The 25,448-nt window shown below is 35.2% G+C and overlaps 5 protein-coding genes and 1 non-coding gene across 11 annotated transcripts; 3 read left to right on the forward strand and 3 right to left on the reverse strand.

Annotated features, from left to right (window-relative positions):
- Positions 1-616: 616 nt before the first annotated feature.
- LOC112791538 (glutamate receptor 2.7-like) lies at positions 617-4,766 on the reverse strand. The gene is made up of 5 exons (XM_025834406.3): positions 4,036-4,766; positions 2,537-3,837; positions 1,946-2,252; positions 1,440-1,837; positions 617-1,354 (listed from the first exon to the last, which is right to left on the reverse strand). Exons 1-5 carry the CDS (start codon positions 4,313-4,315, stop codon positions 899-901), a joined length of 2,742 nt encoding a protein of 913 aa, XP_025690191.1. The 5' UTR covers positions 4,316-4,766; the 3' UTR covers positions 617-898.
- A 2,301-nt stretch (positions 4,767-7,067) lies between these two features.
- Positions 7,068-7,141, forward strand: TRNAI-UAU (transfer RNA isoleucine (anticodon UAU)). The gene has a single exon. It is a non-coding gene; the product is annotated as a tRNA-Ile (tRNA).
- A 380-nt stretch (positions 7,142-7,521) lies between these two features.
- LOC112791539 (protein IQ-DOMAIN 9) lies at positions 7,522-9,850 on the forward strand. Its single transcript, XM_025834407.3, has 6 exons — positions 7,522-7,749; positions 7,879-8,031; positions 8,326-8,484; positions 8,669-8,896; positions 9,115-9,228; positions 9,324-9,850. The coding sequence occupies exons 2-6, from the start codon at positions 7,957-7,959 to the stop codon at positions 9,630-9,632; spliced, it is 885 nt and encodes a 294-aa protein (XP_025690192.1). The 5' UTR covers positions 7,522-7,749; positions 7,879-7,956; the 3' UTR covers positions 9,633-9,850.
- A 237-nt stretch (positions 9,851-10,087) lies between these two features.
- Positions 10,088-12,434, forward strand: LOC112791540 (nudix hydrolase 15, mitochondrial). 2 transcript variants are annotated; one of them, XM_025834409.3, is made up of 5 exons: positions 10,088-10,674; positions 10,906-11,048; positions 11,667-11,786; positions 11,869-12,063; positions 12,156-12,434. In XM_025834409.3, the coding sequence occupies exons 1-5, from the start codon at positions 10,284-10,286 to the stop codon at positions 12,159-12,161; spliced, it is 855 nt and encodes a 284-aa protein (XP_025690194.1). In that variant the 5' UTR covers positions 10,088-10,283; the 3' UTR covers positions 12,162-12,434. The 2 variants fall into 2 exon arrangements, with proteins under 2 accessions (XP_025690194.1, XP_025690193.1); XM_025834408.3 differs by having other exon boundaries at positions 11,869-12,434.
- Positions 12,435-14,312: 1,878 nt separating this feature from the next.
- Positions 14,313-17,300, reverse strand: LOC112791541 (magnesium-chelatase subunit ChlI, chloroplastic). 5 transcript variants are annotated; one of them, XM_072233516.1, is made up of 5 exons: positions 17,038-17,195; positions 16,815-16,901; positions 16,545-16,663; positions 15,916-16,025; positions 14,313-15,539 (listed from the first exon to the last, which is right to left on the reverse strand). In XM_072233516.1, the coding sequence occupies exons 3-5, from the start codon at positions 16,639-16,641 to the stop codon at positions 14,487-14,489; spliced, it is 1,260 nt and encodes a 419-aa protein (XP_072089617.1). In that variant the 5' UTR covers positions 16,642-16,663; positions 16,815-16,901; positions 17,038-17,195; the 3' UTR covers positions 14,313-14,486. The 5 variants fall into 5 exon arrangements, with proteins under 5 accessions (XP_072089617.1, XP_025690195.1, XP_072089616.1 ...); XM_025834410.3 differs by having other exon boundaries at positions 16,779-16,901; positions 17,038-17,138; XM_072233515.1 differs by having other exon boundaries at positions 16,772-16,901; positions 17,038-17,128.
- Positions 17,301-17,742: 442 nt separating this feature from the next.
- LOC112791543 (dolichol-phosphate mannosyltransferase subunit 1) lies at positions 17,743-20,768 on the reverse strand. Its single transcript, XM_025834415.3, has 9 exons — positions 20,633-20,768; positions 20,149-20,301; positions 19,794-19,893; positions 19,667-19,700; positions 19,524-19,600; positions 19,296-19,321; positions 19,031-19,195; positions 18,820-18,934; positions 17,743-18,215 (listed from the first exon to the last, which is right to left on the reverse strand). The coding sequence occupies exons 2-9, from the start codon at positions 20,256-20,258 to the stop codon at positions 18,111-18,113; spliced, it is 732 nt and encodes a 243-aa protein (XP_025690200.1). The 5' UTR covers positions 20,259-20,301; positions 20,633-20,768; the 3' UTR covers positions 17,743-18,110.
- Positions 20,769-25,448: the final 4,680 nt, after the last annotated feature.

Here is a 25,448-nt window from a genome sequence, read left to right on the forward strand (position 1 = left end):
CGTTTCTTGTAGGCACATAATGTTAATCTTCCTCCTTGTCATGGTATCCACCACCTCTATGGACTTTCCTGTTAGAGTGCCTATGTTCCATGTCCCAAATCTCAACCTTTTGTCGCTTCGACCTTTACCTTTTCCTTTGTGAACTAGCTTATTTACCCTCGTCCGTTCACGAAAACGCGAGAACCCTTGCTCATTTAACACTACATCCGGGCACCGATGCAGCGGCTCTTGCTTTGACACCGTACTCGAGCCATACGGCGCGTTACTTCCGGGTAACGACCTAGCTTTAGCGCAATAATGTCTTTGATTCATGTCATGAGGGGTTCGGCTATATTTTTACGTTGGTTGCCGAAGACCTAACACAACTCTCCTCCTTTATCCGGACTTGGGACCGGCTATGTACCGCAAGTGTAACATAGGCGGAGTTATTTTATTTAATTAACAAAAAATATAATATTTATTATTTAAGAGTATTTGAGAACGAGACTGTTTTTGTTAATGTGTTATAACTCAAATGATATAGTCTTTTTATACTCATCGTAGATTCGAATCTCCCTATTTTTTATTTAAAAAAAAAAAAAAGAGAACGAGGCTGTTTTCCGTTGAGGAGTGTCAATAACGCAAATTAAAGTGTTTATAATAAATCAAATGGCATCAAGATATTACCCCTTGCCCTCTCAGCTAAGTTACAAGTTACAGATTGATACCTACGGGAGGATCTCTTTTCAGTTCATTATGGTAAAGAAGGGGTTTCTACTTTCTACTGCTTTGAACCAAGTTTCAAGGTCATCTCTTCAAATTCCTCTATCATTGTAGATACACATTGTGTCAGCCTAACTTCATTCATAAGATACTCTAATATATATTTTTACATTTATCTACCATTGTACATATCAGGTTAGATGAGAAGATTAGGGTTAGTTGTATTGTATCTTGCATTCGTGATTCCATGATCGGGAGTTGTCATTGGTGTGTGTGATGGAGAGGAAGAAACCGTTATGATTTCTTGTAACTCAGAACTGTCAGTGTCAGTTACATCCTCACGTGCCTCATTTTCTTCGCTTTGTTTCTTGCTTTTACAAATCTGCTTAGCTAATGTAACCGCTCTTTTCCAAGGTGATGAATGCATGGTAGAAAGTAGGAAACATATGGTGGAAGTTGCACCAGAAATCACATACAGAATCCAGAAACTCCCAAGCTTCAAACTTTCTGTGTTGTTTGTGGTGACATTGCTAGCGCACTCTCCCATGGGGCTCAGCCATTTCTCTTCTAAGCTCTTTATTTCTCCCTGTTCTAAGAGCTGCAATATCGCTTTAGAAACATCTCTGGTCACCGGGGAGCCTTTCTGGAACATCTGTATCACAAAAGATTTGAATTTGATTCTATAGGTTATGGACAATACAAGTTGAACATTGAGGGAGAATTGTAGTGTGACTTACAAATCCAAGTCCTCCAAATCTGATGGCAGGGGTGGAGCCAGAGAAGCCCTTGCAGTATTTACTCATGTATACTTTTTCGTAAGGGAGTTCAAGAAAAGCAGCTGCTATGGTGCCGTTTTTGAATACATCAACATAGCTGTATTCACTGCTAACATTTATGATGTTTTCTACCTTGAACCTCTCTACTCTCTCAAGGTATGTCCTAACAAAAGAATCTCCATCACAACCAATCTTCATGTTGTTCTTCTTCAGCCACTCGATGTCTGTGACATTCGGTTGCAGTTGTTGAACTGTGAGCATCGATGAAAGACTTGCAGTGTAGCTCGAGTTAAGGATCAGAACTAGAAACAGCCAAGATACCATCACAACACGGCTTAAGTTGCTAGACAAGTTCTCCTCTGCATCATGTTACAATTAGGATTGGTTTACTCTAATGAGCATGGGTAAATATGATTGATCAATTCTGTTATTTTATTGAGGTATGTGAATGAATAATTGATACTTACTATGAGCAAAGAATAGGGAGGAGAAGGTAAACCAAAGTGCAGTGCTAAGTTGGCTCTTCCAGTTGCCATGAAACTCAGGATTCGATTCTCGCTCCAGGTACCACACTACCAACATTGTGTAGAACAAGATAGCAGCAGTTACCACCCACATTTGCCAGGTGAAAGGCTTCATGAACATCCATGCTGATTCATCTGACTTTGATGGAACTACCATTGACAATCCTGATTCTGCATATGGCACAGTGAAATCTACATATGGCATTCTGTCTGCTAGTAAGGTTATGTCCCCAACAACAGCCTCATAAGTCTTCCATGATTTCAATTCACATCACAGCCAGAAAGAAAAGATCTATGTCAGTAATGAAATTTAAACTTCAACTCTGCATATATCGAGTCAGTCAAGGTTTTGTGTCTTTTCAAATTATAACAAAACTTGGTAATATTAGGCTTTTGTTCCTTTTAATACAAAAAAACTTCTGAAAATGCACAAGAAATATGGACATATTATATGAACATTAGTGTGGACCTTTTTCAAATGCAGAACACCTTCAAATTCAAGCGAACATAAAAGCATCATGGATATGTTCTTACCTTGTTATAGACAAGTTGGACCAGGTCAGGATAGGTTCCATTGATGGGATAGTACTCATATGGCAAATCATAACCCAATAGTTCTAACACCTTATCAAAAATTTCAATGCAGAATCCACTATATATATTTGGCTTTCCATTCTCACCATAATCGACCTTGACAAACTTGGAAAATGAAGTTCTTCCTGGCACTGCAATTTTCATTGGATTTTCCTTAGTAGGCAGATTCCACCCTTTTGGAACTCTCGACAATTTCCCTGGCCAAATTACCACTCCACTTAAACCCTCTGTGTTCCTAGAAGTATCATTTCCACCTTCTCCTAATCTACTGGTAAATCCATGTTCTAGACTCCAAAAATCTAGTTCCCTATAACTCCTCCCACCAATATTAACAATCCTTAAGGTAGGGTTCTGCATGAGCTGCAATTCTTGAAATTGAATTTCTCCACTTAAACCAAGGAATTTGCTAGACAATATTCCTCTTAGTAAAGTCTTCCCACTACTGCTGCTACTACTATTGTGACTGGCTATTCTGTCGACTGCTTTTGCAACAATTTTAATGCTGTCATATGCTTGCAGACCGTAGAATCCTGGGTTGCGGTTATCTTCCTCGGTATACTTGGAGTGAAATGTTCTCCGGAACTGAGCTTCAAAATCTTTATACTCTGTGCTATTTTCAGAGTAGTAGTTCTTGATCCCTATAGCCCCTTCCATATAGGAAATAGCAGACTTATTGACAGAATCCAATAGATTAGTTATACTCTCTGGAATTATCCAGACTGATTCTCTATCCACAAGACCCATTTGTGAAGCTTCTCTGAACAAATGAATCACCATATCTAATGATGATTGAAGAACAATGAACACCCGAGATTGCGTATTTTCAATTAGCTTTAGCAGCTCGTTGCGAAGAAATTCAGCAGGATCAGGCAGATAAGAAGGTGATGGAAGTGCTAAGCGATACTCAATCATTGAACCTACATCTTGGAGTGCCTCAGATAGCATACCTACCATACCATTATCTCCACCGTAGCCATCATCTTCATAAATGGCTACTACTCTTTGCCAGCCATAAGCATAAACTATATCTGCTATGCATTTTGAATATGCAGTGCCCTTGTTATCTAGCCTCACCAAAAAAGGCCATCGATTTGCCATCAAGGGTGAGCTAACAGTAGGTGCTGCCAAGGATATGACAGGAACTTGAGCCTGGCTTCCTAGTTCAGCTACCAAAGCTGCTTCTGTCCATGTTTGCATTCCCACAATCACTTCCACGTTCTGATTTTTAATCATATCTTCAGCTGCAAGAAATCAACATAGGGTTATGCACATTAATAAAGATATTTATGTTAGCTAAACAAAAGGAATATCAAACCTATTCTTTTTTCTTAGGCTCTGTTTGGTAATGAAACAGAAACAGAAACAAGCAAAATGTGTCTGTCTTTGAATCAAGATTTCTCTATTTTTTATTTTTCTGTTTGGTACTTCTAAGTACTAACCAATGGAAGTGGCTTTTAAGGGATTCATGGTGGGGTTCTGAAAATGAAGAGCCAGTTTGTAGGTCTTTGAAGTGTTATTGTAACTTTGAGCTGCAATGTCCATGGCTACTAGCTGTTCTTTCCCAATACGCGAGTTAACATCGATGATTGCGCCTATAGATATGACTTTGTTGTCTCCATTAGCAGTAGCCTCAACTTGGAGAAGAAAGGAGATGAATAAATAGAAGTAGAGACAACAACTTCTTGCAGGTGCTTGAGAAAGATTTGAATGGAAATTCATTCTTGTGCTTCAGTGCTTGTGAATGATGCATAAGTACACGGCATATGCTATATAAAAGATAGATAGGAAATGAAAAAGAAACGATTGGATACCAATGATTCTGAAGGGTCCATGGAGAGATTTTGGACTTGGTCAAATATGGTGTATTTAATAAGAATGGTTACAAGACTTAAGAAAGAAATACAGGTATGAGAATTGAGAAGTGGGCTTAACTGCAGGTAGGAAGCACAAAAGGTCGGTTAAGGATTCCAGAGTGTTGAAAGTTTCAATCAACCAGATCTTGAAGTTCAACCCAAATGATAGAGAATTTATGCTTCATACATTTACATTATTATATATATATATCAGAGACTTTTATATGTCTGTATTTAACAAGTGGGCTTAAAGTTTTGTTTCCTATATATAATATAAGATGGATATTAAGAACTAATATGTTTCAGTATTTTTAGCTATTGATTTTAAGTTTTAGCTATGTATATATATTTTACAATTAAAATCAATAGTTAAAAATACTAAAACACTTTAATCCCTGCCATTCTTAAAATGTTTCTTATAGTATAATAAACGAAATTTAAATTAGTCTGATACTTGGTTTTTGAGTAGATAGAAGTATTGAACTTTCCTTAGTTTGGTTTTCTGCTCTGTGTTTATTTAGTTTCTTGGTTTTGGAACTTTGCAAGCTATACTTGCTGCAGTAACTCTTGAGTTTTTTCATTGATTAAAATAAATAAATAATAATAAAGAACTCATTTTCATTATTAATACAGGAGAAGATAAAATAAAAGAGTTTTAAACCTTTTTCTTATTTTGCGTTGAGTTAGCAAGTAAGCTGTTGAAACAAGGTTTTTATGTAAGACTAATTCACGTATTGAAACTAAGTTACTAGTAATATAATAAGTGAATAAATTAAGAAACTACCGTAATATGAATTGAATTGAAGAACATAGAAATTGGAAGGTGAGTGGAAATTGTTGATTGAAATTTTTAGCACTTCAACATAACATCTGCACTTTCTAAGAAAAAACACGCATGACTTATGAGACATCCACATACCTCACATATTGAAAGGCCAAACAATTATTTTCACTATGAAAAGCCTAGTCTTGTCTTGTTTATGTGTTTGTTTCAGTTTTACATCCGGTTTCTATATATAAATATAAATGATTCATCAATTCTAAAACTTTAAATTTAACTCAAATTTATGATATATCATTTACCAAAAATATCAATTTCATTTTTTATATAGCCAATTTCAATCAATCTTTTTTTAATGACCTTTTTTACTCATTCTCTTTACAACTACATTTATCGAGATCTAAATCTGATTTCAATTTCAAACACATTTACTTATCTCTCTAATGACTTTCAATAAAACCATAATATTGACCTTTGGATATTTTATTTTATTTTCAAATATTTTTATTGAAGCTTCAAATATTCTTCTGGTATGTAATTTTGGATGTTCATTTTAAATATTGTTATAAATAAAACTTAAAAAAATTGGCTGATTGACTAATAAATAATTGGTTCCCAAGTTGGATCTGAATGGAATAACTTATTGATATTTGTTTTTTCTTAATAAGAAATTGTTACTTTTGTTTCACAATAATTTCCTCTAATAAAATATTTAAAAATATTATTTGTATATTAAAATCAACTATCACGTATTTGTGCATAAATATATGTATTATTTCTCATTTTCATAATTTTATATTCTAATATGTATTTTATTCCAATAACTGATTTTGGTATAAAATTCAAACAGTAAAAAACACGCTTAACAGATAATCTCCTCTGATATACTAATTAAAAGTTTAAAACAATATCCAAATTGTATACTATATTATATATGCTATGGCCTATAAAAGTCTCCGTATATTGGTATGTATTTTGATTTTTGACTCATTCTAACAATTTTTACTTTAACATACATAATAATATAATATTCAAGTCAAGAAGGAAAATGCCATACTAATTTCCTCCCCTCCACGCTTCTAAGTTTTGCCACATTTTTTCTATATAGTAGAGGCGGTTTTGAATGAATTTAAACGCAGAAGAATAATAACAAGCAAAATAATTAAAGGTCAAATGTTAAGGTAACATAGTTGCAATATTGATACTTGATAGCATGCTGAATCAGTTACTTAGGAGTTATAGTTACCATAGACTTAGTTAATCCCTTTATTATGTAAATGAGCAACGTAGGATTTGGTTTAACTTTTAATTTAAAGCCTCACATTTTTTTCTCTATCTATTATGAGAAGAGAAGGCTGAAAATACTTATTTGTTGTTCCAACATCACCAATCAATAACTATGTATAGAAGGTGACACTCAACAACCTCAAGGCAAATTTCCAAAACACTTCAAAAATTTTCCATCGAAAACCAATGTTTCTACTTTACGAACGGAAAACCAACAAAGTTGTTAGTTGATGTGTTTTCTGCTCAGTTTCTAAGTCTATGTTTTGGGTGGATTAGGGAGCAAGCTGATGAAAGTGATCGATGTGTGTGCTTAAATCAGATTATCAAAATTAAATACTATATTGTCTTGACAATCAAATTTATTTTTCGAAAATATTCTCTATATGTTAGTGTATACAGGTTTATAAAAGATACACACACATAATTACATGAAAGTATATATATACTTGTAGGAAAAAAATCAGTAGCATATAAAAAGAGAGATCATTTTGCAAAGGAAGTTTATTTTTAATCATTTGAAATATAGAAAGTAATATTATTATACACATATGGTCCCGTAGCTCAGTTGGTTAGAACGTTGGTCTTATGAGCCGAAGGTCGCGAGTTCGAGCCTCGCCGGGACCATTAGCTTTTTTAAGCTTGGAAGATGCTATCTATTTATCTGCATTAGGACATGATCTATCACCATAGAAACAGTTAATTGCTCCAATAGATGAATACAAGAAAGCAAACAAGATATCATTCACAAAAAAGCAACCCCCGTGAGAGGTTCACTATCAAGTATCAAGGTATTTTGTTATCACAGTTTGTTGTGCAGTGCTTGTCGCTGTAACTTTGCATTCACCAAAACTTTCCAACCAACAGTGTCACACTGTCACATAACAACGTTACGTTATTCTCTTGTCTCTCAGTCTCTGAGACTAAACATGCACACCAATGGCCATCTCTTTTCTCTTGTGGGCCTTATGTTCTGCATAAATGGCTGGTTGATTCTTTGATTGAGAGAGAGAGAGTGTGCGTGTGTGCTTGTGTATGTACTGTTTGTTCTCTCTCCTTTTTGTTTGGTTTAGTTTGTATCTTTTTCTCCTTCCACATCATAATGTCAACAAATCAATGGTGGTGTAGGGGTCATGGCATCTCATATTCTACACCCACTCACCTTTTACTTCTGACCCTTCATCTCTATTTCTCTTTTCTCTTTTGAGCTTTCCTTGGATACTTCCCATTTCTTGGTAAGTCATTCTCAAGCAGATTCATCTTTGTTGGATCAACATGTATTTGGTTTCATACTTCCATTAATAAGTTCTTAATATGTATTTTTATCTTTGATCAGCAGTTTTTGTTGTTCTGTATGTTACCAGGGTTATGTCCATAGTTTCAACTAAAATTACTACCAGGGTTATGTCCATTTGAAAGAAGTTACTTACTTCACATCAAGCATGGGTTCAGGCCATTGGTTTAAGACAATCATTCGATTAAGAAAATCAAAACAAAGCAGATCAAAGAAATCAAAGGTACAGCACACTTTGTGTCAATTTTACCTTCATTAATAACTCATCTTAGTCCAGGATTTCATTGCATGAGAGTCAAAATGATTATGTAAAACTATGTAGTACCACTATGTAGAGAGATTTGAAGTTCATGTATGTCTTACTACCAACAAGGCCGATACAAATGAAGTTTTAACTTGATTAGCATCAAGTCCTTAATTACAGTGATATGAAATCTACTTCATATGAGGGTTGTTCACTTTTAAGTTCTAACAAGAAAGTTTCTATTTCCATATATCTGCTAATAATTTGATATAGGGATCTTTAGCTTCATTGAAGATAAACAATAATACAGAAAGAGAGTCTAGTGGTTCAGCAAATGGAACTAGTACTGCAAGTGAAAATCTTGTGTCCTCTGGGGTACCACTTGAAACTATTGCTGCAACAAGAATACAGATGGCATTCCGGGCATACAAGGTATGTCAAAAATTCAGAGTAACGATTTGAGATCATTGATTTAGCACCTCCCTGCCAAGCATGCTTCCCATTTCATATTTTGTTGTTCAACTCTGGATAATATGCTTGACATTTATTTACAGATCCTTCTTAAAGCCTTCTACTTTTTTTTTCGTTTTACCAAGACGACATTCGAATTCTACAGGCTAGAAAATCTTTAGGCCGATTAAAAGGATTGGCAAAACTAAAGATTCTGACAGAAGGTTACTCTGTTAGAAAACAAGCTACTACAGCCATAAATTATCTTCATTCATGGAGTAAGATACAGACAGATATTAGAGCTCGCCGAATCTGTATGGTGACAGAAGACAGGATCAGGCGGAAGAAACTGGATTCACAGCTAAAGCTTGAAGCAAAGCTCCATGATCTGGAGGTAACCTTCCCATACATTGTGGTATGCTAGCTTGTAAAGCTAGAAAGTTTTCATAAAGGAACATTTTCTCTTTTTAAAACTAATGCTTCTTTACAGTAACACTTTACAATGTGATATTACCTAGTGAAAATCTTGTTAATGTATTAATTTTATTAAAGTCAATAGATAGATGAACTTATTTGAACTCCTCTTTAGATACTCTCTTCTCTGATTCATAGGTGGATTGGTGTGGAGGCCCTGAAACCATGGAGGAAATCGTTGCAAGGCTACATCAGAGAGAAGAAGCAGCAGTTAAGAGGGAAAGAGCCATGGCTTATGCCTTTTCTCATCAGGTAGGTTAACACCTTAGAACACGAGTCTCATCTGAAGTGCATGATCTTGTTTATTTCCCCTGACACAACTGAAAGCCAATTATATATACACACAGTGGAGGGCCAACTGCAGTCAGAGTCAAGGGCTAGGCAGTTATGAACTTGGCAAAGCTAATTGGGGTTGGAGCTGGAAGGAGTGCTGGATTGCGGCTCGCCCGTGGGAAAGCCGCATCCCCAACCTAACCGTGAGTCCCAAGAAAGCTCAAAATAAGTACTCAAGCCAAGGTCGGAAGGATAAGAACACATTGACACCAAATGTAAAAGGCACTCCTCCTTCTTTAGGTAGTGCAAAAGGGTCTACAAAAGCTAGGAGATTATCTTACCCAACCACACAGAAAATGGTGGTGCATGAAGGAAAGCAATGAAATCTCATGTGGCTGGCACTCATAATATGCAGTTTTCATTTAATTCAAGCCTATTGTGTAACACTCTTTTTTTCCTTGTGTTTTTATGTTACCTTTCAGTGTTCCAAATTGATCAAATATTCACAAAATTAGAGAACCAACAGACTTGTCTTTCTAAAAAGAGTAGACATTCAAACTGTAATATCAAGCTTATTATATGGACTAATTTCCCTTAGCAACTGGGCCCCTGGTTTTCATATTATATGGCAATAATTACTTGGATTTATATGCTTTCCACCAAACATGCATTGACCACCCAACCACCTAAAAGGCCAAAAATGAGATGGCATTACTTATTGTCTTATTTTTTATTTTAATAATTTAGTTCCCATAAATTTTAACTTCCAAATTAATTCTTAATTTTTTAGACAAATCATTCCTCGCATTATATATATATTTTTTCTGAGTGTGAGGCTAATCATAATAGATTCTTCTGCCAATTCTGTTATCACTGAAGAAGAAATGGTAAACTCAACCACCATAACAATTAACATACTAATGTTCCATATCTTCAAAAATGTATCAACATAAAAGTGGGGAAAAAAGTCAAAAACCATAATTATTTGATATAGCATGTAATATAGTATAGGCAATATAGCAGCTAGCGCACACATGGTTTCCATTCTGAGAGCGTTATTATCAACGCCGTTATTATTACCCAGAGCATCTCTCTCCAAATTCATGGATTCTTCTTCTTCTTCCTGTTCTTCCAACTTCCACGAAGGAGGATCCCAGAAGCTTCGGGCTTTGGCGCAGCAGCTCCGATTCTACAAGCCACCGCCTTTTTCGGAGGAGGTTGACGAACAAAGCAATGAAGAAGAGTGTGGGAGCGGTAAGGTTGTTTCCCAAGTGGGATTTCCTGAATCGGCCACACCAGTGGCTCAGAACCCTGAAAAGTTCAGACCAAAGAGGGCTGCTGTTTTGATCTGCCTCTTTGAAGGGGATGCCGGTGATCTTAGGGTTATACTCACTAAGCGCTCTTTTAAGCTCTCCTCTCACTCCGGTAGGTCCTGTATTTTTTGGGAGTGTTGTTTGTTTGCAGATCAATTGTTTGAGAAATTGTCTCAAAGAGATTAATTTTGAATTTTTGTTATGGTGATCATATGATATGGTAGCATCATGTGTAGATATGTAATACAATATTGAATTGGATAATTGTGTATCAAAATTAAATCTTCGTGTAAATTCAGCATAATTGGTTTTGCAATTAAGGTTCTGTTAATTAAGTGTTCAGGTGAAGTGGCTTTGCCCGGTGGGAAAGCAGAGGAAGGGGATAAGGATGATGGGGACACTGCAAAGAGAGAGGCAAAGGAGGAAATTGGGTTGGACCCTGAACTTGTCAATGTTGTTACTGTTCTTGAACCATTCTTGTCTAAGGTGTGTGTTCTATTTTATTTGATACTTGGATAATTTGATAGACAGATCCCTGGCTTGCTTGTGTTTTTAAAGCAAAACTGTGTATTCTCCAGTTGTGAGTGATTAGGATTTTAGCTGTAGAATTTGGACACTTTTAAGAGAATGTTGATTTTTCGTTTCCACATGTCACTGATTGGTGAAACTCAGGGTTCTTGATTTATTTTGATTATGCAACTACATGATTTCCAGTAAAATAGTAATTGTTAATTAATGTTGATGTGATTATTGTCTTATACACTAATTGCTTCATAAGATATTGATGTCTGTGTAACTCTAATGAGTGGTCGATGGGTTGATAATGAGATACATCCCCATTGTTATGATTGAGGGGTTATGATTCAGTTCCAATTCACTCGTTATTTCTGGAAATAGAAATCTATAAATGATATGCTAGAGGATCCTCATTTCTATGCATATTTCATTTCACTAGTTAGTATAGTCACCCGCTGTTATTTAATCTGTAACAACTGATGTTAGATGATTTGGACTCCTTTTAGTTAGGCTAAATCTCATCTTCTTCAGATTATAAGTGTTTGATAGGAAATTTACCAGCAGCTCCCTATCATGCTTCTTTTGTAGCACCTCCTCAGAGTGGTTCCAGTCATTGGCATACTTCATGACAAGAAAGCATTCAAACCGGTTCTAAATCCTGCAGAAGTGGACGCAGTATTTGATGCACCTCTGGAGATGTTTCTGAAGGTGCGGTCTAGTTTCTTTCTCTGTGTCTTCTAAATTATTGACATTTATTTTACAGGTTTTCTGATGATGTTGCTTGAATCAGGATGAAAATCGGAATCAGGAGGAGAGGGAGTGGATGGGAGAGAAGTATTTGATACATTACTTCGACTATGAAACTGAGCATACAAACTACCTCATATGGGGTTTAACTGCTGGTATATTGATTAGGGCTGCGTCAGTTGTGTACAAACGGGAACCAGCTTTCATGGAGCAGAATCCTAAATTCAAAGTTCCAAAGGTTTTAACTAAGGATACTGTAATGCGTTGAGTTCAATATTTACTGTAACTTGTCATTAATATTTGTTCGTCCTACAATAATATTTTACACAGCTATAAATTTCTTGAGTCAAAGGAAGCTTTTTTATATTTACTGAAAGAAAGGAAAAGGGTATGATGAAGTTGAGGGTTTCGAGACCACTTAAGAAGGCGCGGATATCAACGAATCCTAGAAGCATTTCCTGAATATTGTTCTTTTTCCTCAGGTACCATGGTCAGTTTGTTTTGTCATCTCCAGGATTCATGGTAGTCTTACTCATGTGTTGTGTGTCTGATACTCTGATCCAGTGCCTGATTACACCATTGATAAAGATAGTAACATTTATGGGTCTAGATGTTTGGTTTTTTTTTTTTTTTTTCTGTTGAAATTGAATTTATAGGTTATAATATAATTAGGCTTAATTGTCACTTGTTATGTAAGAAAGAGCCGCATGCCATGTACCATCCTACACTGACTACGTAATGCTGGGTTAAGGTTGGAGGGCGTATAGTAGTTATTTTATGACTTTTGAGTTGAACTTTATATGTTCAACACTAAAAGTTTGTGACGACCCACTGTAAATCGTGGTAAATGCCAGATGAGTACTGGCTGATAAATGCATCGTGCAACAGAACAAGGAAAACTACCGAATAATATAGATAGAGATTATGGTGTGTGGACAATTCATTGAGTTATAAAGGTTAGAAGATGATATTTACATTTTAGCAGGAGTACTGCAAAGCACTCAACCCCCACACCCAAAACAACCCCCCCCCCCCTTTTTTTTTTTTCTCTTCTGCCGCCAAAAAAATGAAATCTATAAAACAAGGAAGCACACTCCTTTTATTGATGTAAAGTCCAAACTGAAAACACAAAAGGCCTAGGTATTAGAATTGAGATTAAGTGGACTTAATTCAACCACAAAAATTAACTCATGAAATGAGAGATGTCTTAAATGTATAAACTCTCTACGAATGAGATAATATTCAGTTTGTTCTCTAAAATTTGAAGGCAGGATTAAATTGACTCCTAAAATGTCAATTGATCCAAATCGGATTTTAATATTTGTAATTATAATTCACATTAGTCCCTAAGTTCATATTCGTATGAGGCATTGCTATTTTGGCATGTTAACTTATTAGATTCGATAAAACAAAACGTCATTTTATATTGATGCTCAATCTTTAAAAAAATGATGTCATTTTACAACGACGGAGGTTAAAACGATGTCATTTCGTTGAAGATAAAATGCCAATATAAAACGATGTCATTTTGTACTAAATTAGCATACCATTAATGGAGATAAGCATAGTGATTAATATAAATTTGAGGGTCTAATTTAGATTAATTTAAATTTTAAAATTCAATTTGGGTATTAACTCCTCTAATGACTTTATCTTTAAAGTTTTGTTTGTTTCTAGAATAATTAGACATTAAAATTAAAATTTCACTTTTAGGATACAGTTTCAATCTCCTCAGGAACTAAAGTTTATGGAGATAGATACTAAAATTTTTTATAATATTCTTTTTCCTCTTCCTTTTCAAATTTCAATTTTAAGTTTTTAACCCTCGGTGATTGATGAGAGGCTGATGACTGAGAACCAAAATTATAAGAAGAGAGGAGGGGGAAGGCACAGCACTGGCGGGTTGAATGCCTTCGTCGCCATCAACGCAAAAAGGAAGAGGAATTATGAACGAGAGAGAGGAGAATGCTGGTATAGAGAGAGGGAGAGAGAAAGAGACCGACCGTGCCGGCGAGCAGGGGAGAAGAGGAAGAAGGCGACGACGGCCCAGGAGGACGCCACCATTGCCATCGCTCAAATAGAGAGAGCTAGCCGAAGAAAACAAATAAAAAAGGAGCATTTTGAATACAAATTGAAGGAGCTTAAAAAAATGCACAAATCGAAGAGGAAGCAAAAGAAATTGATGTTTCTGAAGGGGTTGTAAAAAGCAAATGTGCAAAATATGACGAGCCTCTAGCTATTGCCGCCCGAGATTGGAGATCTTTGCAAGTTTATCAGGCTTCAAGACTCCCAAGTGGAATAATCATTGTCGAGAACGGGGAAAGGGAAAATGGATTAGGGTTTATTTTGTTTTTTTCCAATTAGGTATTTAAGTAATTTTATTTGTAGCAATCTTTATATTTATATCTTAAACTAAATAGGATACTAAAACATAAGATAATCCTGTACACCTTAAATCAAACACAATCCTAAAACAAAATTTAGTTATGTCTCTCAATCACAATTCTCCTTCTAAACGCAGAGATGTTGAACTTGTAATACCAGAATTTGTTTATACATGAATGTCCCAGGACAACAGATGAAAATGTAAATAGTAAGGTGATAATAATATCTTTAGTGAATACTATATGGCATATAATGTTTATATGTTATATTCCACAATCAGCTAAATACCTCGTAAAATTTCTCAATAACAAGTAAACCTGAGTCTATCGATTCCAAGGGATCCTTTCTAAGCCTGTGCCTCAAGCAGTTAGGGATGACAGTAGCAATATCCTCTGCGCTTACTTTGTCTCTTCCCTTCAAAGCAGCAAGAGCTTTTGCAGCCCTATTGGTTACTATGTCTCCTCTTAATCCATCCACATTCAAGTCAGCACAAACCTTGGAGATCTTCACCTTGAGATCCTGATCAATTTGAACAGATGGGAGGGCACTCCTTGCTGAGGCAATTTGTTGCTGGAGCTTATCTTGCTCAGCTTTGTAGGAATCTCGGAACTCCTTTGGATTCTTGTCGAATCTAGCCCTCTCCTCCACAATCTTCACTCTTAGCTCCGCGTCCCTCACAGTCCCAACTTGAGCATGCATTCCAAACCTGTCCAGCAGTTGAGGCCGGAGCTCACCTTCTTCCGGGTTGCCTGAACCAATGAGTATGAACCGAGCTGGATGTGAGATTGAAATTCCCTCTCTCTCCACTGTGTTCCAACCTGATGCGGCGGAATCCAATAAGACATCCACCAAGTGATCATCCAAAAGGTTAACTTCATCAACATATAGTATTCCCCTGTTGGCTTTAGCGAGCAGGCCAGGCTCAAATGCCTTCACACCCTCAGTTAGTGCTTTCTCAATGTCAATTGTCCCACACACTCTATCTTCTGTAGCACCCAATGGCAAATCAACCATGTTAATTTTGGTGTACACAACCTCGAGTTGCTCTCCTTTCAGCACCCGCTCTCTCACTTCAATGCCCATGAATTCCGGATCTTGAGGATCTGAATTGTATGGGTCACCAGCAACAACCTTGATCTCAGGAAGCAAATCAACCAGTGACCTAACTGTTGTGGATTTCCCAGTTCCCCTATCCCCCATGATCATCACACCACCAATCTTGGGATCGATCACATTTAGGAGAAGGCAAAGCTTCATCTCATCCTGTCCAACTATAGCAGAAAATGGGTACACCGGCCTCTGGCTCTCTTTAGAAGCAATTTTCTGAGCCTGAATATGATAAGATCAGAGAGTTGGAAAGCACATACAGATAAAAAAAATTAAGAACTACAAAGACCAGATTCCTTGTTTGTAATGGACTTTCAAATATATATCAAGTGTAGCCTTTACAGGAACAACAATGGGAAGCTATGGTATTATACACTATGGTATAAAAATTTAAAAAGGAAAGGATTTATACACTTTGGTATTATACACATAAGCTTCGTATCAAGTGTTATATACATATTAAGTTCGATCAATGCTTCCCCTGACTATGAATCCAAAGCCGAAAACCAGTAGTTTTAAGATTTTACAAACATTTTACTTTCCATGTATGAACAATGGAAGAAAATCTGTCATAAAAACTGGAATATCCCTTATGTACCTGTTCTACAGAGTTAACTTCAGTGGCAACACTGGCAACTGAGAATTGAGGCCTTCCCTTTATGCCATGAAATCCAATTCGTCCGTAAAACTTGCGCCCAAATACCTGCCCTGCAAAGCCAAAACCCATCCAATATCAATAACTAGTTATACAGTACCTGCAAGTGCAACAAGCACCCACCTTCCATTTCCATGTAGAAACTCCCCAAGCTGATAAAAGTTAAGAGATTTGGCACAAAAGAACAGATATGAAATGGGTTTTCCTATTAGGCTATAAACACCCAAAATAATGGGAGGACAAAAAAAAACAGAAAAACTCTTGGGGCCAACAATTTTTAATATTTTTGGCCATCCATTAACCAGCATAAATACTAAATTGTATTTAACAAATAAATTTTACTAATTTATGTATGCAAACCCTGAAAAATGTGAGTGCAAACTATATTGATTCATGTGTACAAAACTCTAATAAATATAAGTGAAAACATTATACTTCTTGTGTGCAAAACACCTGTAAATATGGGTGCAAATTATTGCTGGCCTTGGCCAAAAATGATAATATTTGCTGGCCATGTAAATTGGGATATGATATAGGTTACAAATAGTGAAGTGTCTGTTAATGAATTGTACCTGTGGTTAGAGAGAGAGCGTGGACAGAAGGGGAAGATTGGCATCTGGAACGAGAAGGAAAGAGTGCAATTGAGGAAGTGCCGAGCATGGACGCCATATTCAGTTAGTATGCAGTAGCTCTACATGGTTAAGGTTAACCAAAAAACCAAACCTGATTTCAGTTAACTAGAAATTTGATTTAGGTTAGTAAATAAAACTGGTTTTAAATGAGAAAACCGGTTATTAACCAATTACATAAGTAACAATCCAATTACGAAGTCAGCTATACACTTGAATGAGTGTGTGATGAGCACTGAAATCAGCAAAGACTTGAATCCGAACAGAGGCTGAAGAAGAAGGAATATGTTGAGCACTTCACTGAACGCGCCAAAACAAAATCAATCTCATTATCACATTCTTATTGTTATTGTAATAATTGTTAAAATCATATTAATCACAATTATTTATTGTCAAAGCATTAAAAAGAAGGGTGACTGGCGGAGTGAAGATGTACCCGAAGGAGAGAGAGGAAGCGGAAGAAATGGCGGAGCAGAAGCAGATGCGAATGGCGGAGAAGCACAGGCAAAGACAGAGCACCACCGACCACTAACGTAGTAAACACCACGGGGAACGTGAGGGGAAGGAGCTGAAGCAGCAGTGGCGGCGAGCACAGGAGGAGCGGAGGCCGGAGAGTGTCTCTGATGAAAAGTGCAAACAGGTTTGAGGGTGAGGCTACCTGAGGATAAGAAAGTGGATGATTTCGCATTTGCAATATTCGGGTCACATCTCCTTTTTCCTTTTTTATTTCAAATTTTTTTTTATAAATTTTCTCATTTGTTATTTTTTGTTTTTTAACCAACATGTATTATTTTCTCTTCTGGTCACTCGTTTAAGCAAGCATAAGAAATTTGAATTTCTATTTTATATATACCAACTCATTAATCAGTAATAAGCTCTCAAATAAAGGTTAGATTCATGATGAATTAGTATTTAATCTATAAGACTAGAAGATACCATAAACAAAAAATAAAAAAATAAGCGCAACTAATTTAAATTTAGTTAGTGATTAGCTCACTATGGTTTAAGTAAATGTCTAATATTTAAATTTTATCTTGTCCATATAACAAGTAATTAGACAGCGATAAACTATTAAACAGAATTTTAATTTGCAATGAATTAATCTTTATCGTGCTAAATTAAAGAATACCATAGAAAAAAATACACAAATCGTGATGAAGAATAAAATTTTAATAAAAATAGTATACAGATGGCTTAAATATTACCACATGGTAAATTAATTCTTTTAAGCCCGATCTGCGCTAATAGTGAGTGTGAACATTTCAAGAAAAGCTCAGTGTCATAACTTCAGCAAAAACCGAACAAGATGGTTAAAAACTTAAAATCACAAATTCCACAAAAAAATTGTATACACACGGAACCATACAAATGCTTCCTACTAAATTAGAGAAACAAATGATAACATTCTACCAAGAAGCTTATGTCATTATTTGTAAATAAATAACCCCCCCCCCCCCCCCAAAAAAAAAAAAACATACATAAAAAATGACACATGGAGGATTTATCTTTTTATGTTGTCACCAAAAGATATGCTAGGCCTTTCAGGTATTCAACAATCTCCGATCCACCAAGTTTTGAACTTCCAAATACTCTATCAACAAATGTGATTGGAACCTGTATGTATGCGAAACTAAAGTCAGCTCCAAAGTGAATTATGAACTCTTAGTCACCCAGTCCTCACTCAAGTTGCCATCATGAGAGATGTTTCATACGTAGATTCAAATGTGAAATTTTGTAGCATCATTGTTTTATCTAATCATTAAGTGCTTACTTCGCTGTATTAAACTACCGGTCATGTTTATGCCTAGTGGCAAGCAAATAATATAACTCACAAAAAGAGAAAGATCAATAGAAAAGAATAGAGCCAAGCCTGAGAAGAATTCCAATGTCCAGCCAATTCAGTGCTATTAGAAAATGTTTCTTTTGTGATTTGTTTATGTGTTCAACATCGTTCCAAATCTCATGGATACCTACTGAAGACCAAGGCCTATCTACTTTTGTATGTTAAGGTAAATTTCACAAGGTGACCGTCAAAGGCACAACTACAGTGGGAACTAGCACCGACATTGCACTAATTGTCTCAAAATAAAGCACACACTTGTATGTTGTATACAAATGATCAACGCTAATACACATCTAAATCAAGAGCTATGAACTAATGAAAGTCAACAAAACAACCAGGTTAACCTATATTATAAACATCATTATGTAAATGTACCTCTTCAATATGGTATCCTTTTCTGGATGCTCTTACTATCATCTCCATTTGAAAGACATATCCCTTACTAACACAGCAACTAATGATGTCTTCAAGAACAGACTTCCTATAAAGTCTACAAAGAACAAGAATAAATTTATTTCAAATCATGGAAACAAGGGAGAAACTTACTCTCAACAATGTATTTATTACAAATTATCAAGATCAATACCTAAATGATCCTGTCAAATCTGAGACACCGGGCCATAAAAAAGTTTGAGCAAGAACATTTGCTCCCCTGCTTGTTAGTTTGCGCATAAGATTCCATCCGTGCACACCACCACCTTTAACATAACGAGTACCAGTAACTATATCTGCTCTAGTTTCCATCTGCTTGCTGAAAAACATGAGAGATCAATAGTAACAGGTACTCATATAAAGATGGCATAGGCAGTTCAAAAGAGAGCAAGAAATGAATTATTGAAAGCTTCTCTTACCTAATGAATCTTGGCAAATATTTTGGCTGCAGAAGAACTAAACAGATCAGATAAAGAAACATAAAAAAAAAAAAAAAGAAGAGGTTAACACATTTCTCATACTAATAATTGTCTAAACTAGAATGAAGTTCACCTAATTATTCTCTCTTATTTTTCAGTATTTATTTCCAAATTTAATCACTATTAATAACCACAATCTGTCATTTACATGTATACAGCAAAACTTACATGGTGTGACAGATCAGCATCCATGATGACAACAAAATTTCCAGATGCATGCTTCATGCCATGAATATAAGCAGTTCCTGCACATGAATTGTATCAAAGGCCAATACAATCAAGATCATTTAGCAAAAGTATCAGGTACATACCTAAACCCAGCTTCTTAGGTCTCGGTCTTAAAAGCTGGAACCAAAGAAATAAGCTCGATTATCCTAAATGATAAAAACAAAGGAGGGAAAATCAAAGATAACTAGTTGTTTAACTCGTAGAGCTTACAATTCGATCTTCTCCATAAACTTTCTGCAGTTGTATTACTATATCTTGGGTACCATCAGGACTCCCATCATCCACAACGATAACTTCAAAATCAACATCCCTAAATTGGGCAACGAAAAGGAGTGTCCATAAAGATAGATAAACACGGTATCAATATGGTATATAAGATGGTTTTCTGAAATTTTCACATGAAACACAAATGCATAACAAAATGACTACTCTTTGTCAACCTTCTCCACAAAGGAGCAAGCTCAAAATACAAAATTGGTGATGCAAATTATAAATTTATACCCATAGGAATACGGTAAACTGAAGAAGCGGATTGCAAGAGCCATGAAGAGAATGGAAAACTTACTTAAGATGCTTGAAGATGAGGTAGACTATGAGACCAATGTTGAGCCGTTCATTGTACGTAGGAACAATTATACTGTACTTGTTTGCTTGATTCTTATTCAGTCCATCCATTCTCTAACGGAGACCAAAGCCACCCAATGCTGAGTTTGTCAATCTGATGAGTTATCATAGATTAAAAGGAAAACATACAATAAAACAACAATTCATTAAGGAAAGTAAAACGGTTAAGCAGAAAAATCAGCATTCAAATATTAAAATCTCAAAAGATCAGTAAGGAGACAGAATCATGACAACCAGTGGCTTCTCGAATTCAACCTAGCAACTGGAGGATATGCAAAATCACTTGTGGATCATCAAGGTGCAAAATTTGTCAGAAGGGGAAAGCTATTTTCTCGGTGACGAAAAAGCCTTGACGTGAATCAATAGATTCCATTGGGCAAATTCTATCGCAAGATTGAAGAAAATTAAGGGAGAGATGAACTAACCTTAGGATCCAAGCAGCGGCACCTAATTCAGCTGCGGGTTCCCTCCCTGGCTCCTATTAATAATATTAATAACTCGAGAAATACTAGGATGGCAATATAATCCGAACCCGCGGGTATTCACTTCGTCTTATTAGTTTGAAACGGGTAATATCCATCCGTATTCAGGTGAATTTTAGCGGAGTGGATTTTTGGGACGGGCGGGATGGGATCGGGTCTAGGTAATATTCGCTTCTACCTGTCCTGCTATATATATAATAGATATAATTTTAATATATAATATGTATCATATATATAAAATAATTAGTAAATGAATAATAATATTATATTATACTTAAATTTTTATTTTAATTTATGTTATGTATGTAATGATGATTATATAAATTTTAAAATTTAATTTTATTTATTGGATTTTAATAATTATAGAGATGGGTAGGGCGGAGCGAGGCGGGGTACCCGCAAGGGCGGGTTAGGGTTCAACGTTTTACTATCCGCGAGAAGAAGTGGGGCGGGTTTTATGCGGGTTGTTGTACGGCGGGACAGGGTCAGGTAGAGCGAAAACCTGCCCCTACCCGCCCCGTTGCCACCCCTAAATTTATGTTATGTATGTAATGATGGTTATATAAATTTTGAAATTTAATTTTATTTATTAGATTTTAATAATTATAGAGGCAGGATGGATTCAACGTTTTACTATCCGCAGGAAGAAGTAAGGCGGATTTTATGCAGGTTGTTGTACGGCGGAGCGGAGTCGGGTATAGTAAAAATCTGCCCCATTGCCACCCCTAAGAAATACTCAGATATCCATATAATTTATTGTTTTTTATTATTTAATTATTTATCTAATTTTTTTAATTTAATATGTATTTTAATTTATACTCAAAGTTTCTATGGTCTTATACACTTTATTTGGATGAAAGATAGAAAATGAGAGGAAAGAAAATAGAAGGAAAGAAAATGGAAGGAAAAGTTAATTTTTTTTTTATATTGTTTGGATGAAGAGAAAATGAATGGAAAGAAAATATGAAGAAATTTTTTTTAGTTTGAATAGAAGAAAAAGTAAAGAAAGAGAAAATCATAACCAAGTGAATTTATATTAATATCCTTTCCTATATTATATATAAATAATAATATACCAATGTATTTTTATCATTATTTATATGAAGGATAAATTTATACTTTTACTATTGTTTATACTTTTTTCTCACTTTTCATCTCATGACCCAGAAGAAAAATTTTGAATGGCTTCCGTACCATTTTTTTGTTTTCCTCCCAATTTTCTATGCTGATTCAAACAGAGGAAAAGTTAATTTTCCATCTATTTTTTATCTTTACATTTTCTTTTCATTCAATTTTCTTTAAACCAAACAATGCGTTAGTATTTTTCTTAATAACTCTCTATTTTAATACAAAATAAATATTATTAATTTAAGAGTAAAAAATAGGACAAATTACATGTATAAACCAAAGAGAAGAAAAAATTACGTATATCACCCAAATAAAAAATCGTTAAATGTATGTCCTTAGAGGACATTTTTATGTAAATCCAATCAGACAAACTTGATTTAGCATAGTTATATTTAAATCAAAATAGAGAAATTCGATTTAGTAAAATCATGTAAATCGAAATAACCTCCTTCGATTTATCCATGCAGGGCTATGTTTCCATGTAAATCGAATTTGTCTCATTCGATTTATGTATGGTTGGAATATTTTCAAGTAAATCGAAGTAACTTAATTCAATTCACCTCCTTCTAGACTAATGTGAATAAATCGAATTAGGGGAGACAGCTTTACTAAATTTCAACAACATATATAAATGGATGCTGGGTAATTCGATTTAGTAGGGTACAAATGTGTATAAATAACTGTGAAATGTGAATTCTCCATCATAGTGAGCCCCACAATGACTAGTGATGAGAGTTTACCCCATCCCTTCAGGAAATAAAAGGTAGCTACATCCACCAGACTAACTTGCCTATTACTAATATATATGCAAATTAAAATACATATTAATATCTTTCAGTAAATAATTACTTTAATTTAATTTATTTTAATTTTAATTATAAGCTCACTCATTTTTAAATTAATTATATTTTTATTTAACAGTAATTATAAACTCATTTATTATTTTTTTTCATAATTATATAATATCTATTAATATTATTTTTCAATAAATACTTATAGTATATAATAGTATAATAGATATAAATTAATTAATAAATTATTAAAATTCGAAAATAATACTTATTTTAATATAAAAACAAAATAAAAATATTTATGATAGAGTAAAATTAACAAAATACTTATTGTTTCTGTTCCATATTGTTTAGAATAACTAGATATTTTTAAAATATTAGTAAAAATATGTATTTTAAATTTTTAATTCTAAATTTTTTACTATATTTTGTTTTTTATTTACATAGGACCGGGTTAATCGGTTCAACCAGTGACCTACCGGTTGAACCAGTGTCTTAGTGACCCAATAGTCTGACCGGTTCGATCAATGGTTCGGTCCTGATAAAAATGCTATAAAGGTTCGATTAAGAAAAAAACGCGTTCCGGAATTAAGTTTACTGATAAGAATCCGCTTAGTATTTTCATGAAACCTTCGACGAGTTTCACCGAGTTTCAGGATACTATAATCCGAAAACTGGGGCTGCAAGGCGTGAAACGGGTGGAGAAGTTATTCTACAGAATTTCGATATCCATTTTGCGGGATGATGTGAAGTGTGATTTATTCGTCATAAGCAGCGATGAAGATTTGAAAGTTCTATTTCATTGTCGTCGGCAATTTCCGGAGGTGAGGACCCCTGAGCTATTGGCCAAACTTGTGGATGTGGACTCTAGTTCAAGATGTTCTAATCAAAATTCTTTGCCTTCAACCACGGCAGACGGCTCGAGTTTGAGGCCTGTTGGTGCATCTTCATCTCTGTCTGTGATTGAGCCTGAGGCAGTTTTGGTGGCCTCCCGTCTTTCGATGCTGATCTAAATCACACTTATGGCGGAGAAAGGGTTAACACTAGACCCATAGCTGATGTTGCGATTGCGATGGCCGACATTGATGATGTGGTCACAAAATCTCGACAGGGTGGAGCACCAAATGGCGTGGAAGATATATTTCAGGATGAGGATGATGATGATATGGAGCCTGCCACGATTAATTATAAAAATTAAGTACTAAACGGTTTAACATCACTAACAATCATCTAACACACTACCAACTCTAAATCGATATTCTAACTACTACTTTAAGCTTAGACATTCTAATAATTCTTATAATCAATTTCTAAGTGACTCAATATCACTAGCAACAATTTAATTCTTAAATTTTAAAAAAATTACTAATCTCGTCATGCACGCTACCAACAATATGCGCGACTCCATTCAACCGATAGATTTGATTTGGGTCATCTTCCATTTGTACACTATCAAACTTGAAGAGTAGGGTCACTTTCTTTGGATTTTTTTAGAGTTGGTGGGATATGGAGGTGTAACGTAGTTCGAATGAAACGAATTCAAACTCTATATATAACTAGAATAATGGTAAATCGAATTAGGCATTATAGATTTATGATCGACCAACCATCTGTGTAAATCGATCTGTCCTTATTCGATTTACGTTGAAATAAAAAATCATGTGCTAATTTGATGTAGCCTGTTTCGATTTAGCTTGTATCTGAAAACTATGTGCTAATTCCAAATGACCTGTTTCGATTTACTATTATGTGACACCCAAACCATGTGCTCCCCTAGTAATTCGACAAAGGCGGTTTTGATTTATATCCATAACACTAAATCGAGATGCTCAAATTTGATTTACTATTAGTTATTGTAAATCGAATATACCTCATTCGATTTATATAAATACACTGTTTAGGAACATGCACGTAATGTAATCTCATTTGAGTGATATATGTAATTTTGTTTACCTTTTGTTTATGCACGTAATTTGCCCTTAAAAAATATGTATCTATCTGTTAATAACTTAATATCTTCTTCCTTTTTTTCATTTAAAAAACAAAAGTTTCAGTACCTTTTAAATTTGTTTATTTCTAAAAATAAAAAAATTTTTTGGTCAAGAAATGTTATTTTTATTATTGGTAGGAAAAAGGGTAAAAAATATTATTATTATTATTATTTTGGTCGTGACATTTTTTTTTGATAAACGTGATATTATTATTTTAAAAAATGAGAAAATGAATATGATATTGGGCTTAAATTTCACGCCAACATATTAGTTACCACTGGGCTTTAAGTCAGATGCTTCACGTCCGAAAAAAGTTGGACGCCGACATACATACCAAGGTTTATGCCCAACTCCATTTGGGAAACAAGTTTTTGCTCTCCACAACCTCAGACATTATTTGAGGGTTCTTGACCACTTTAACACTATAGGGCAACCACCGTCCGATGAGAGGAGGCTACGTGAGGGGGGTGTCTCCCGATCCCATGACCCTAGGAAGAAACCAAAAGGAGAAGAGGATTGTAGGTCTGGGAAGAAGGTCAAGAAAACTGGGGAAACGAGAGAGTTCTCAGGAGAAGTTGGTCTTCAACCAAGGCATGAAGACTGGATGGAGGAAAATGAAGCTGGTATGGAGATGGATGCTAATGATGTGATAGTGGAGGCAAGTCAGGTCAAGATACTAAAGCAGAGTGGTATGGAAGGGGCGAAGAAGTCCTTTGCAAGTATAGTGAAGATTGGAAAGAATGACCCAGCAGCAATGGAAGTGCAGCTACCTAGAGAGGAAAATGCCTCTATTTCAATGGAAGAGGAAGAGGAAAGTGATGATGATGAGGAGATCGTGCTGCAGAAACT

The sequence above is a fragment of the Arachis hypogaea genome, chromosome 3 (genome assembly GCF_003086295.3).
Source record: "Arachis hypogaea cultivar Tifrunner chromosome 3, arahy.Tifrunner.gnm2.J5K5, whole genome shotgun sequence".
In the NCBI taxonomy this organism is placed as follows: domain Eukaryota; kingdom Viridiplantae; phylum Streptophyta; class Magnoliopsida; order Fabales; family Fabaceae; genus Arachis; species Arachis hypogaea.

Coding starts and splice junctions, on each gene's coding strand:
- LOC112791543 (XM_025834415.3), bottom strand. CDS start 20,258: ATGGATGGACTGAATAAGAATCAAGCAAACAAGTACAGTATAATTGTT. Junction 19,894..20,148: donor CTCATCTTCAAGCATCTTAA/GTAAGTTTTCCA, acceptor TGCCCAATTTAG/GGATGTTGATTTTGAAGTTA. Junction 19,701..19,793: donor TTTATGGAGAAGATCGAATT/GTAAGCTCTACG, acceptor CTTTGGTTCCAG/CTTTTAAGACCGAGACCTAA.
- LOC112791538 (XM_025834406.3), bottom strand. CDS start 4,315: ATGAATTTCCATTCAAATCTTTCTCAAGCACCTGCAAGAAGTTGTTGT. Junction 2,253..2,536: donor TCCAACTTGTCTATAACAAG/GTAAGAACATAT, acceptor AAATCATGGAAG/ACTTATGAGGCTGTTGTTGG. Junction 1,355..1,439: donor GATTTGGAGGACTTGGATTT/GTAAGTCACACT, acceptor TTTGTGATACAG/ATGTTCCAGAAAGGCTCCCC.
- LOC112791539 (XM_025834407.3), top strand. CDS start 7,957: ATGGGTTCAGGCCATTGGTTTAAGACAATCATTCGATTAAGAAAATCA. Junction 8,032..8,325: donor GCAGATCAAAGAAATCAAAG/GTACAGCACACT, acceptor AATTTGATATAG/GGATCTTTAGCTTCATTGAA. Junction 8,485..8,668: donor TGGCATTCCGGGCATACAAG/GTATGTCAAAAA, acceptor CGAATTCTACAG/GCTAGAAAATCTTTAGGCCG.
- LOC112791540 (XM_025834408.3), top strand. CDS start 10,284: ATGGTTTCCATTCTGAGAGCGTTATTATCAACGCCGTTATTATTACCC. Junction 10,675..10,905: donor TAAGCTCTCCTCTCACTCCG/GTAGGTCCTGTA, acceptor TTAAGTGTTCAG/GTGAAGTGGCTTTGCCCGGT. Junction 11,049..11,666: donor TTGAACCATTCTTGTCTAAG/GTGTGTGTTCTA, acceptor CTTCTTTTGTAG/CACCTCCTCAGAGTGGTTCC.
- LOC112791541 (XM_025834414.3), bottom strand. CDS start 16,641: ATGGCGTCCATGCTCGGCACTTCCTCAATTGCACTCTTTCCTTCTCGT. Junction 16,026..16,544: donor CGCTCTCTCTCTAACCACAG/GTACAATTCATT, acceptor TTGGCTTTGCAG/GGCAGGTATTTGGGCGCAAG. Junction 15,540..15,915: donor AAGTTAACTCTGTAGAACAG/GTACATAAGGGA, acceptor TATCATATTCAG/GCTCAGAAAATTGCTTCTAA.